Source organism: Neoarius graeffei, chromosome 25 (assembly GCF_027579695.1).
Source record: "Neoarius graeffei isolate fNeoGra1 chromosome 25, fNeoGra1.pri, whole genome shotgun sequence".
Taxonomy (NCBI): Eukaryota; Metazoa; Chordata; class Actinopteri; order Siluriformes; family Ariidae; genus Neoarius; species Neoarius graeffei.
Genome location: NC_083593.1, coordinates 46165163 through 46179253, shown reverse-complemented (window position 1 = coordinate 46179253; position 14091 = coordinate 46165163). Strand labels below are relative to the sequence as shown.

The following is a 14091-nucleotide window of genomic DNA, read 5'->3' as shown; positions in this document are numbered from 1 at the left end:
ACAAAGATCACTCCAAGAACAAGGTGTGTAATAGTCGGTGAGGTCACAAAGGACCCCAGGGTAACTTCTAAGCAACCGAAGGCCTCTCTCACATTGGCTAATGTTAACCTCCTAAGGCCCAAGCTGTTTTTTTACATGCATTTTTTATTTCTCTTTGCTATTTGGGCTTATTAGAACCTGATTAGAATAAAAACTAAGCATCATCTTTTGATAAGATGTACTTTTAGAGAAAAAGTATGTCCACATATGTGGATTCTTGTTCCGAATTTCCATAAAGTGCTGTCCACGCATGTGACCGCTAAGCCCTAGGAGGTTAATGTTCATGAGTCCACCATCAGGAGAACACTGAACAACAATGGTGTGCATGGCAGGGTTGCAAGGAGAAAGCCACTGCTCTCCAAAAAGAACATTGCTGCTCGTCTGCAGTTTGCTAAAGATCACGTGGACAAGTCAGAAGGCTATTGGAAAAATGTTTTGTGGATGGATGAGACCAAAACAGAACTTTTTGGTTTAAATGAGAAGTGTTATGTTTGGAGAAAGGAAAACACTGCATTCCAGCAGAAGAACCTTATCCCATCTGTGAAACATGGTGGTGGTAGTATCATGGTTTGGGCCTGTTTTGCTGCAGCTGAGCCAGGATGGCTTGCCATCATTGATGGAACAATGAATTCTGAATTATACCAGCGAATTCTAAAGGAAAATGTCAGGACATCTGTCCATGAACTGAATCTCAAGAGAAGGTGGGTCATGCAGCAAGACAACGACCCTAAGCACACAAGTCGTTCTACCAAAGAATGGTTAAAGAAGAATAAAGTTAATGTTCTGGAATGGCCAAGTCAAAGTCCTGACCTTAATCCAATGGAAATGTTGTGGAAGGACCTGAAGCGAGCAGTTCATGTGAGGAAACCCACCAACATCCCAGAGTTGAAGCTGTTCTGTATGGAGGAATGGGCTAAAATTCCTCCAAGCCGGTGTGCAGGACTGATCAACAGTTACCGGAAATGTTTAGTTGCAGTTATTGCTGCACAAGGGGGTCACACCAGATACTGAAAGCAAAGGTTCACATACTTTTGCCCCTCACAGATATGTAATATTGGCTCATTTTCCTCAATAAATAAATGACCAAGTATAATATTTTTGTCTCATTTATTTAATTGGGTTCTCTTTATCTACTTTTAGGACTTGTGTGAAAATCTGATGATGTTTTAGGTCATATTTATACAGAAATATAGAAAATTCTAAAGGGTTCACAAACTTTCAAGCACCACTGTATCATTTTTGCAGTGTAGAAGAAAACAAGACACCAACTCTGAGATTATTAAAACTAGTTCTAGATTGTAACCAATTTATTCCAAGATGTCTGGTCAAGTAAAATTATCTGTCCATGCAGCAAGATAATTTCACTAGTATTAAGGAATGTTCTCCTCAAATTCAGTTTTCAGTTTTTTGCAGTGCACTACAGGGTTCTAACTAGACCAATATAGTGGCACTAGTCATGATGGCAAGGGTGCAGGGGCCTAAGGCGGCCCCCAAAAACTCACAGGTTCTACATACTCAGAGATGCATTCTAATGCATTTCCTGGCACTTGCAGGCCTCCCTGGAAGTCACTCTTTTTAGGTAATATTAATGAGATTTTTTTTTTTTTTGCCAAAAGTTGCTGTGATTGTTTTTGATTGAAGACTGATTATAATAAATATTCAATTATATTAGTGATATATTTATGGAGGCAGCACAGTGGTGTAGTGGTTAGCGCTGTCGCCTCATAGCAAGAAGGTCCGGGTTCGAGCCCCGTGGCCGACGAGGGCCTTTCTGTGCGGAGTTTGCATGTTCTCCCCGTGTCCGCGTGGGTTTCCTCTGGGTGCTCCGGTTTCCTCCACAGTCCAAAGACATGCAGGTTAGGTTAACTGGTGACTCTAAATTGACCGTAGGTGTGAGTGTGAATGGTTGTCTGTGTCGGCCCTGTGATGACCTGGCGACTTGTCCAGGGTGTACCCCGCCTTTTGCCCGTAGTCAGCTGGGATAGGCTCCAGCTTGCCTGCGACCCTGTAGAACAGGATAAAGCGGCTACAGATAATGAGATGAGAATAAAACAACCAGCTGATGTTTCACCAAGTGTCAGCTTTATTTTCAGCTTCAGCCATTCAATTACAATACATGACAATCCAGATCTAACTCATATCATACCTTCCCCTACTGACCGTTACACCAACGGTTTCAATGCACCATGTTGCGTCATAAAAAAAAAATTGCCAGGGACCAGCATGTGTTACGTGCATGGCGCGTAAGTGCCTCTTAACACGGATGGCACTTTCCCATAAGGAAGGACGTAAACTGGACTAGCATGATCAGTGACGATCTCCACACAAAACTACTCGGGCAAATACGCACTGGGCGCTTACGTAAATAAATAAATGACCAAGTATAATATTTTTGTCTCATTCCTTTAACTGGGTTCTCTTTATCTACTTTTAGAACTTGTGTGAAAATCTGATGTTTTAGGTCATATTTATGCAGAAATATAGAAAATTCTAAAGGGTTCACAAACTTTCACGCACCACTGTAAAGTCATGTTGTATGAGAGAACAGCTGATTTTGAATGTTCTGTCTTGTTTATAGTCACTCTGTATTCCTTGCTTTTCATTGCAGGTTCGACGCAAAGAGCTGGAGGACATCGTGAAGGACATCGATCTCAACGGTGATGGACATGTTGACTTTGAAGGTGTGTGTTTGTATCCAGCAGTGTAGGGTGTGTGTATTCCAGTCTCTCTATGACTAATGCCAAACTGCACACTAATTTACTAAAAAGTGCAATAAAAGTCACCCTATTTATACTCGATACTATTGTTGTTTTTCTCGAGTGTTGTTAGATAAAAGTGCAGCAAGCTTTTGTTCTTTTTCATTCAGAGTTTGTGCGAATGATGTCACGCTGACATGGAGGAACGACAGATCAGAGCTGAAAGACATGATAATGGAGGTAGAGAGGCGCTATAGGGAGGAGATTAGAAGGGACATTTGGAATACAACTTCTGACCTCTGACCCTGCAATGAAGCATGAAATCTCTTGACATCTCCTTTCTAAAGACTACAGGCTGATCAAACAATGCTGCAAGAAAACATTTTATATCCAGCTTTAAAAGAAGCACATCTTCCTGATGATAATCAACATATCGCTGCAATACTGTGACTTCAAATTCTTACGCCAGGAAAATCCAAGCAAGACACCTTGTGGATTGGATATGCAATATTACTTTTATGTTTCTGTGTTTATATAGAGATGTTTATTGCTGCATAAGAGTGAGTGTGTGAAGCCCATCTTTCATGAGATGCAGGAAATGTGTCCTTTTAGCATCATTACGTAAATGTAGCTTTTTATACATGCGTGGCAAGCAGTGCAGCAAGAGTTGCACATGCACTAAGCTTGATTTTATGTTCGAATCAACTTTTATCACTAGTGGGTTTCTAGTGAGAAAAATTGTGAAAATATTTGTGCTATAATATAATCACAAGAGCACAATGAGACAAATCTCCACCTATCCGAGTCAGGTTTTTCCCCGGGGTGATTTTATAGGAATCTCAGATACATTATAAAATGCATGAATGTGTGTCAGTTGATATACAGTGGTGCTTGAAAGTTTGTGAACCCTTTAGAATTTTCTATATTTCTGCATAAATATGACCTAAAACATCATCAGATTTTCACACAAGTCCTAAAAGTAGATAAAGAGAACCCAGTTAAACAAATGAGACAAAAATATTGTACTTAGTCATTTATTTATTGAGGAAAATGATCCAATATTACATATCTGTGAGTGGCAAAAGTATGTGAACCTTTGCTTTCAGTATCTGGTGTGACCCTCTTGTGCAGCAATAATTGCAGCTAAACGTTTGCGATAACTGTTGATCAGTCCTGCACACCGGCTTGGAGGAATTTTAGCCCATTCCTCCGTACAGAACAGCTTCAACTCTGGGATGTTGGTGGGTTTCCTCACATGACCTGCTCACTTCAGGTCCTTCCACAACATTTCCATTGGATTAAGATCAGGACTTTGACTTGGCTGTTCCAAAACATTCACTTTATTCTTCTTGAACCATTCTTTGGTAGAACGACTTGTGTGCTTAGGGTCGTTGTCTTGCTGCATGACACACCTTCTCTTGAGATTCAGTCCATGGACAGATGTCCTGACATTTTCCTTTAGAATTCGCTGGTATAATTCAGAATTCATTGTTCCATCAATGATGGCAAGCCGTCCTGGCCCAGATGCAGCAAAACAGGCCCAAACCGTGATACTACCACCACCATGTTTAACAGATGGGATAAGGTGGTTATGCTGGAATGCAGTGTTTTCCTTTCTCCAAACATAACGCTTCTCATTTAAACCAAAAAGTTCTATTTTGGCTCATCCGTCCACAAAACATTTTTCCAATAGCCTTCTGGCTTGTCCACGTGATCTTTAGCAAACTGCAGACAAGCAGCAATGTTCTTTTTGGAGAGCAGTGGCTTTCTCCTTACAACCCTGCCATGCACACCATTGTTGTTCAGTGTTCTCCTGATGATGGACTCATGACCATTAACATTAGCCAATGTGAGAGAGGCCTTCAGTTGCTTAGAAGTTACCCTGTAGTCCTTTGTGACCTCGCCGACTATTACATGCCTTCCTCTTGGAGTGATCTTTGTTGGTCAACCACTCCTGGGGACGGTAACAATGATCTTGAATTTCCTCCATTTGTACACAATCTGTCTAACTGTGGATTGGTGGAGTCCAAACTCTTTAGAGATGGTTTTGTAACCTTTTCCAGCCTGATGAGCATCAACAACGCTTTTTCTGAGGTCCTCAGAAATCTTCTTTGTTTGTGCCATGATACACTTCCACAAACATGTGTTGTGAAAATCAGACTTTGATAGATCCCTGTTCTTTAAATAAAACAGGGTGCCCACTCACACCTGACTGTCATCCCATTGATTGAAAACACCTGACTCTAATTTCACCTTCAAATTAACTGCTAATCCTAGAGGTTCACATACTTTTGCCACTCACAGATATGTAAGATTGGATCAGTTTCCTCAATAAACAAATGACCAAGTATAATATTTTCATCTCATTTGTTTAACTGGGTTCTCTTTATCTACTTTTAGGACTTGTGTGAAAATCTGATGATGTTTTAGGTTATATTTATGCAGAAATATAGAAAATTCTAAAGGGTTCACAAACTTTCAAGCACCACTGTAGTTCCATGTCGTAAACATACATGTCAACCTTTGGTCAATCAAACCTGTATAACCAACCTCCAAAATCTGTATTTCCCTTATAAAATCCTTATAAGATGCAAATTAAAATAATTTACCTAAAATTTGAATGATAATTAACAATGATATATCCAAGTTACTTTTTATTCAATATTAATAACAATAAACCTTCAGAATGAATACAAAGCTCCAATGTTTGACAAAAACACAAAGTGTCACTCTAATGTTCTGAATTATACTCCATGACAGCTTTTTTAGCAGTCTGCACCAATACCTCACGAGGCTGCATGTCACAGCAAGTGTCTGTGTTGATCTTGCCGGAGTGCCCATTCAGAATCTTTTCAGTCGCTATTGAAAGTCGCTCAGGTGGAAATACGCTTTTCAAACAAAATGTTACTTCCTGGTTGGCGGGATTCTCGCAATGCGGTGTGCGCATGATCAAAAGTGGAACGAAGTCTCGCTACCACAAGATAACGCGCGATTTCATAAGACTCTTTACTGGCTGTTTGTGCTTTCTGTGGTGTACAGTACGTTTGTAAATGTTATGCGCGCTTTTATCATCGTGGGAATTGATTATAGCTCTAAATAAATATTGAAGTTTTTTTAAAGAATCCGTATAACTTTATTTGTACGCCCGTATACTACGTTTATTGAATCAAATCCGTATAAAATACGGACATTCCGTATAGGTTGACATGTATGCGTAAAATTACAAGACTAACCAAGATAGATTCCTGAAACATTCTTTCTAGACCCCTCTTTACATGCACATGCTTATGTGAGTAGGTCTTGTAAAACTGTTAAGAAATGGTATGGGTATCTATCTTTCATTTGTGAAACACATTTGAGTGCTTACTATTAAAAGAATATTCTACATGGAATGCATTTACCTCATAAACCATAACAAACACTCACCATTCACTTTATTAGGAATGCTTGTTCATGCAATTATCCAATCAGCCATTCATGTGGTAGCAGCACAATGCATAAAATCATGCACATACAAATCTGCATAGTTGAAAATTGGAAAAAGGTCACCTGGTCTTTTTGCAGTCATCAATCGTCCAGGTTTGGTAAGGCTGTGCTAACTGTAGCCTCCTGTTCTTGGTTAACAGGAGAGGAACCTGACGTGGTTTTCTGTAGCTCATCCACCTCAAGTTTTCACGTTATGCATTTTGAGCTACTTTTCTGCTCACCGTAGTTGTAAAGAGTGGTTACCATGGCCTTCTTGGACGGAAAATTCTGGTAATTGCTGGGTTTCAGTCACGTGACTTTTCTTAGCGGTTTCACCGGAAATTAAATAGCTGGTGGTCTAAACAGCTGCCGTAGTGCAAACAACTAGCGATAACTTATCAGAGTATGCTCGTAATCTAGAAGCCGCTGCTCGCTTTAGATATATTCAGAAGATTGCTATGTGCAATGGAATCGACCCCTACAGTCTGGGGAAGAAGGATTTGTCATACGATCTCGAAAACTACCCTTCAGTCGAGTTCCCCGACATCTCGAACTATCTGGTGTTACAGACGTCCTTCTACACCGCAAAACAGATGAAAGCGTGGAAGAGTACGGAGGCTTACAACTTTTTTGTATGTGTCTGGGTAAAGGACCTCAGTATCAAGTCGCTGCCGAATGAATCCTGTATTGTTTTTGCCCGTGTAAGTATTTCTTTTTTAAGCTTTTCATTCGTGTCTTTACAACGAAGCGCTGCAAGTTGAAGTGTAAACAAACAGCAGTTGGCTTGATTCTCACTTGTGTTGGCTCTTATCTCTCAGGTAAATCATTCACAAAGATCATCAGAAATTCCTTTAAAGACCTGGATCTTAATTAAACAAGACGGAGAAGTGATCACGGCGCATTGTAACTGTACGGCTGGGGAAGAATTTTGTCGCGACCTTCATGCATATGGACTTTGTGAGGAGTGAGAAGTAAACAAAGAAACTGCTGGGGACTTTAGCGCTTTGTGACTAAAAAAAGTACTGTAAAATAACAACACATAGCAAGAAAAGTACTTGGAAAACACTAAGGACAGAGCTGAGAGGGAAATACAAACCTTTCACCAAGTGATCACTGCAAACTCGAGCATGCTTCGACTCTGCTCCCTTTGATTCCTTCAATGAGAGGTTCAAAAGCCACATTTCTCGACGTCTTTTTGTGAAATCCTGTGTTCGTTCACCCTTTTTTATTAGTTTGCGGGGAACCCTGAAGAAACTTTTATCAGTTTCACGGTTTGATCGATTCGAACAACCTAAAACAATGCAAGCGTAAGGCATTTTTCATGCGAGCAATGCACCTTCTCCGTACAAACGCTTTGTCAACTGAGCTTTGGTAGACCGCCAGCTAAAATTTTGAATAACTAATGAGGCGGATGTGACGTCACGTGAAACCCAGCAATTCTCTTCTGACCTTTCTTATCAACTATCATAACATAACTGCTGCTCAGTGGATGTTTGTTGTTGTTTGCATCATTCTATATAAATTCTAGAGACTTTTGTGTGTGAAAATCCCAGAAGATCATCAGTATCTGAGGGTGGCATGGTGGTGCAGTGGTTATCACTGTCGCCTCACAGTGAGAAGGTTCCAGGTTTGAACCTCATGGCTGACAGGGGCCTGTCTATGTGGAGTTTGCATGTTCTCCCCATGTCTGTGTGGGTTTCCTCTGGGTGTTCCAGTTTCCCCCACCATCCCAAGGCATGCGGTTAAGTTAATCGGCTACTCTAAATTGCCCCAGGTGTGAATGATTGGGTGGGAACTGCTCTACATCCTTGACATCCACCCTGAGGCCAAGTTTACATTAGACCGTATCTGTCTCGTTTTCTTCGCGGATGCACTGTCCGTTTACATTAAAACACCTGGAAACGCCGGGAAATGGGAATCCGCCAGGATCCACGTATTCAATCCAGATCGTGTCTGATCCGGTGCTGTGTAAACATTGAGAATACGTGGATACGCTGTGCTGAGCTCTAGCTGGCGTCGTCATTGGACAACGTCACTGTGACATCCACCTTCCTGATTCGCTGGCGTTGGTCATGTGACGCAACTGCTGAAAAACGGCGCGGACTTCCGCCTTGTATCACCTTTCATTAAAGAGTATATAAGTATGAAAATACTGCAAATACTGATGCAAATACTGCCCATTGTGTAGTTATGATGGTCTTTAGGCTTGCCATCCTTCCACTTGCAAGTGGTAAGTGACTTGCGCACAGCAGCTCAGTCCCGAATCACTGCTCGTGCACTACACTCACGCGCTCTGTGAGCTGCGCAGGGCCGGAGTGCGCACCTTCCAGAGGGCACTCGCTGTTCAGGGCGGAGTGATTTGGAGCGCAGCCACTGAGGAGGAAGCGCTGAGCCGCACTGACACATTTCAACTTACGTGCCGAATTAGTCATGTGATTAGCGTATCCGTGTATTGGCGTTGCTGTGTGCACGCGAATCGTGTCTTGGCGTTGCTGTGTGCACGCTAATCGTTTTTAAAAACGTTAATCTGATGATCCGCTGATACGGTCTAATGTAAACCCCACCTGAGTAGCTCTCCTGAGCTAGCTAACAAAGTAAACAGTTAACTACGTGAAGAAGAAGTAGTATCTGAAATACTCAAACCAGCCCATCTGCCACCAAGAACCATGCCCTGGTCAAAGTCACAGACATCGCACTTTTCCCCATTCTGATGTTTGATGTGAAACTGAATCGCTTGACCTGTACCTGCATGATTTTACACATTGCACTGCTGCCGCATGATTGGCTGAAAGGTCAACTGCATATGTTCCTAATTAAGGCTGAAGATTGCATGTGAAATATACAAAAAAGCTCATCACTATGATCCTACCGTATATATGAATAGAAGCCATTTGTACATAGTAAAATATATGATACAATCCAACAATTTAAAGCATATCCATGCCATGTTGCTTCCGCTGTAAAATGTTCTGTAGTGTGTGTTTGTGTCTCTCTACATAATCTTAAAAATCAAGGTGACGTAAACAATGCAACAGAAGAACCATTTTTTGGTTTCCTTAAGCGAGGTTATGAAAGATTTTACAATCAGAGACCCACTTAACTTTAATCTTAACTTTAACTTCAACCATAATCCAATTACAGTATTCACGTACAGTGCCATAATAATTATTGGCACCCCTTGCAAAGATTAGTTAAAAGAAAAAAGGGTAAGAAAAAAATCCATCTTTTGGTGAAGTCGCTTCATCTCACAGTGAAAAAATGAATAAAATCTGATCTTTAATTGAAATGAATTCATTCAGAGAAAAACAAATCCCTCATCAGGAAAATTATTTTCAACAAAAGCGCATGTGCCAGTATTATTGGCACCCCTAGAAATGATAGTGAACACAATTTACAGTAAGTGAAACATGTTCAATGGTACATTTCGGAGTTGACTGGAGTCTTTATAAAGGGTGCCAATAATTGTGGAGGGCACTGTATTAGGCTTAATATTTAACTAGTACTATTTGGCTGTTTATTGGCGTCATAATGCTATATTTAAACTTTGCTGATGGAACACATTAGAACTCTTTCAGTTAGTCAATTCAGCTAATAATGATAAGAGCACAATAATAAATATAACTTTAATTATTCTATCCACATTCACTGGATATGAGCAATCACGCGCTCTGATTGGCTACTCTACTACTAGGCTATCAGTTCATATACGGTGAGTAGAGAAAAACAAAATGGCAGAGCGTGTTGCTGAACCAACCGAGGACGAAATAAAAACTCTACTCGAAAACAAAACACCAAAAAATAGGAAAAAAAAAGGATTTGATGGTAAGAACGTATCCTTTATTATTTTTCAAGAATTATTATTATTATTGCATTTTTCACAAACTGCTACTATCATTTCGCCGGTGTGTTTACATTCTTCATCTTTAAGCATTAAAATTTGTTGAATTTTTTTAGACTGGATCAAAAGTTCAAAGAAGTTTGAAAATTACATCACTGAAATTTCCAAGAAAGAATTAAATAAATGTCTAAAGCGATTCTATACCTCGATATGACAGCAAGATGGCACACTCTTCAAAAAAACAACACTAAAGTCAATTCGTGCAGCCACTGATAGGTTTTTAAGAAGTCCGCCTCAGCGGAAATGATTTTGCCAGACGTTTTGTATAAAGTTTTTATTGATCGAATTCGCAAAAAATTTAAATAAAAATGCTCGATTTCTCAAAATCCAGTGAATGTGGGTAGAATAAAACAGTTATTCCACTCAATCTCGTCATACATGGCTTATAGCTCATGTACGACTCGATTTTGTGGAATAATTGTTAAATATACTGTGTTTGATTTGTACCACTGTAACATAAATAAAAGAATCACAGCTATGCTTCCTGACCCGTCATGGCCCTGAAGAATCTTTTGATTATAGCTATTCAGGAAATGGTTCTTCAAGTTACTTATTTTGTTTACAAAAAAAAAAGCTTAATACTGTAATCATGGCTCAAAAGGCTCTTCATCAAACCTAAAATGATTCTTCAAGGGGATAACAATAGTCCTTCTCTGGCATCGCTCTAAAGATGTTTTTTTAGCACCTTATTTTTTAACAGTGTAATGTGTAGCCTAATAGTAGCCTCTTAAGTAATTAACATGGAAGTCTCATATATTAATTGGTATATTAGTGATGTTGTAGAGTGGTAAACTGCTAGAAATATCTTCATTACCAGTCCTACAATCTTTACTGTGCTGTACATTGATCCATTTGCACTTCTAATGGACATATCACATTCTGTCATGGCATTGTCTGATAAAACCTTGCACTACATCAAACGTTGAGTCATTTGGGATTCAGGTTACTAGATACTAGATAAAGGCACCTACAGCCTCTGGAGTGCATTAGATTAAATATGCAGCCATAATCACGATATACTTTACAATTACTAGATAGAATAGCCAATCAGCAGGTATTTGGGATACAGCTCCCTATCCAAAGTGCACCACATGGGGTATGAACTTGAAATAATGAAATAAATAAATGTAGTGTACATCCAATATGCAGAAATGTGAGGTTCAGGTCTCTGAGCTACATAGAGAATGAAATAATAGCATCTGTGGTCTATTTCGAGCACTAAAATCCCACCACATGGAGAATTTTAAATGACTTCAATGCCCTATGTAGTGCATTACACCCAACAGGGAGCCATTTTCTTTTGATTGAGCTCTGTAATAAATATACAAGTACACTACAGTGGCGATAAAATAATAGCACTGACATTCCCTGCAGTGCACTATACGAGTAAATAAAATTTAATGCAATTCTCATATTAGGAAGATCAAAAGTATATTTATTTTTATATTGTAAGGACAAGATATTATCACTGGCTTGTCTGTGGTTTATCTCCTGCATGAACGTAACGCTGATCTAGTTGGAGTCATGTGTGCATTCTGATCTTTATTGTGAATGTTGAGAACTGTTTAACGTATAAAAAGACATCCCAAAAAAATCAATGTATGTGAGAAAGAAGAAGAGGAGAGTGTGTTTTGTGTATGTCCTCCTTTTAAAGTGTCTTCATTTTCTTCAGGTTTGTTTTAACTGTTTGATTCTATGCATGCAGAGTGGCAGAGTATACATTTTATTAAAGGCTTGCGTTATGAAATGTTTTATTTTATCTAAGCCCATTAGTATATTTGTATGAATATCGTACCAATCTGTAATGTTTCCTCTGCAAATATACTTACTTATCCTTATCTTAGAAGTTAGGAATCTGTTTTTTAATGGCATTTAATAAACAAATACACTATATGGGCAAAAAGTATGTGGACAGCTGATCATCGCAACCAGATGTTCTTGCTGAACATCCCTTTCCCAAACCATGGGCATTATTATTATTATTATTATTATTATTATTATTATTAGTGTGCTTGTTATTTATGGAGTTGGTCCTTTTTTTCTGCTATACAAGCCTCCATATTTCTGTGAAGGCTTTCCACCCGATGTTGAAAACTGTGTCGGCTGTGGGGATTTGTGCTCATTCAGCTACAAGAGCATTAGTGAGGTCAGGCACTGATGTCGGGTGAGGAGGCCTGGGGTGCATTCAGCATTCCAATTCATCCCAAAGGTGTTCATTAGGGCTGAGGTCAGGGCAGGACTCTCAACTACTTCCACTCCAACCCTGGACTGGCAGTTTCTACAGGGGCATTGGGAACATGTTTGGGTCCCTTAGTTATAGTGAAAGGAAATATTAATGCTCCAGCATACAAAGACATTCTATATGCTTGTGTGCTTCCAAGAACCATATATGGGTGTGATGGTCAGGTGTTCACAAACTTTTGGCCATATAGTGTATGTTATCCATACACTCACCGGCCACTTTATTAGGTACACCCATCCACTTCCTGTTTTATGCAGTTATCTAATCGGCCAATCCCTTGACAGCAGCTCAGTGCATCAAATCATGCAGATACAAATCAAGAGCTTCAGTTAATCAAGAGCTTCGTCAAACATCAGAATGGGAAAATTTGTGATCTCAAAGTGTGACTTTCACTGTGGTATGAGTGTTGGTTTGAGCCAGATGATTATTTCAGAAACTGCTGATCTCCTGGGGTTTTCACACACAACAGTCTCTGGAGTTTACACGGAATGGTACAAAAAGCATTAAGTGAGTGACAGTTCTGTGGGTGGAAACGCCTTGTTGATAAAAGAGGTCAGAGGAAAATGACCAGATTAGTTTGAGCTGCCAAGAAGGATATAGCAACTCTTTACAACCGTGGTAAGCATAAAAGCATCTCAGCATGCGACAACAGAAGACCACATTGGGTTCCACTCCTGCAGCCAAGAACAGCAATCTTGGGATCAAGAACAAGTTCCTATTAACATGACCGGTGAGTGTATATCCAAGGGGCAAACATTCATCATTCATTCATCTTCAGAAAGCACTTTATCCTGATCAGGGTTGCCTTGGATCCTGAGATTATCCAGGGAAACGCTGGGTGAGAGGCGGGGATACAATCTGGGTGAGATGCCAGTCCACTGCAGGACACCATGCACTCATACATACACACATTCATTCACACCTAAGGGCAATTTATCTTCATCAACCCACCGGCATGTTTTTGGGAGGTGGAAGGAAGCCTGAGACCCCAGAGGAACCCACAAGGACCCAGGGAGGGCATGCAAAACTCCACATAAGCAGTAACAGGATTGAACCCGGGACCAAGTAGGAATGATATGAGCTGTATAACTGTGCAACATTAGCGGATAACTATGAAAAGTACATGCATACACTACCGTTCAAAAGTGTGGGGTCACCCAGACAATTTTGTGTTTTCCATGAAAAGTCACACTTTTATTTACCACCATAAGTTGTAAAAGGAATAGAAAATATAGTCAAGACATTTTTCTGGCCATTTTGAGCATTTAATCGACCCCACAAATGTGATGCTCCAGAAACTCAATCTGCTCAAAGGAAGGTCAGTTTTATAGCTTCTCTAAAGAGCTCAACTGTTTTCAGCTGTGCTAACATGATTGTACAAGGGTTTTCTAATCATCTATTAGCCTTCTGAGGCAATGAACAAACACATTGTACCATTTCTGTGAAGATTCTCAATCATCCAGGTCATAGTAAACTGTGGGTGGTAGAAATGGGCAACTGAACTTGCTTGAAGATTCTTGAAAACGTTTCACCTCTCGTCCAAAAGGCTTCCTCAGTTCTGTCTGACTAATAGGGAGTATCAGATATTTATCCTCTCCTGGATCAGAATCAGAATCAGAATTCTGATGACCAGCTCATCTAAGGTGTCATTGAGGCATCATGTTGGTGTGGGTCACTGGAGGCTGGGTGTGAACGGCGAGTCATTAGGGTGATCAAAGGATTGTCCGTTAGGGTGATCAATGGCAATCTGA

At 40.1% G+C, this 14091-nt stretch overlaps 1 protein-coding gene across 1 annotated transcript in view; it reads left to right on the top strand.

The window, feature by feature from the left end:
• The window catches only part of LOC132873420 (calcium-binding protein 2-like), a 53260-nt gene extending 50314 nt beyond the window's left edge, over positions 1 to 2946 (top strand). Inside the window, exons 6-7 of the mRNA XM_060908959.1 lie at positions 2648 to 2720; positions 2906 to 2946. Coding sequence (XP_060764942.1) covers positions 2648 to 2720; positions 2906 to 2931 — 99 coding nt within the window. The 3' untranslated portion in view covers positions 2932 to 2946. The remainder of the gene's footprint in view (positions 1 to 2647; positions 2721 to 2905) is intronic.
• The last annotated feature ends 11145 nt before the right edge of the window (positions 2947 to 14091 follow it).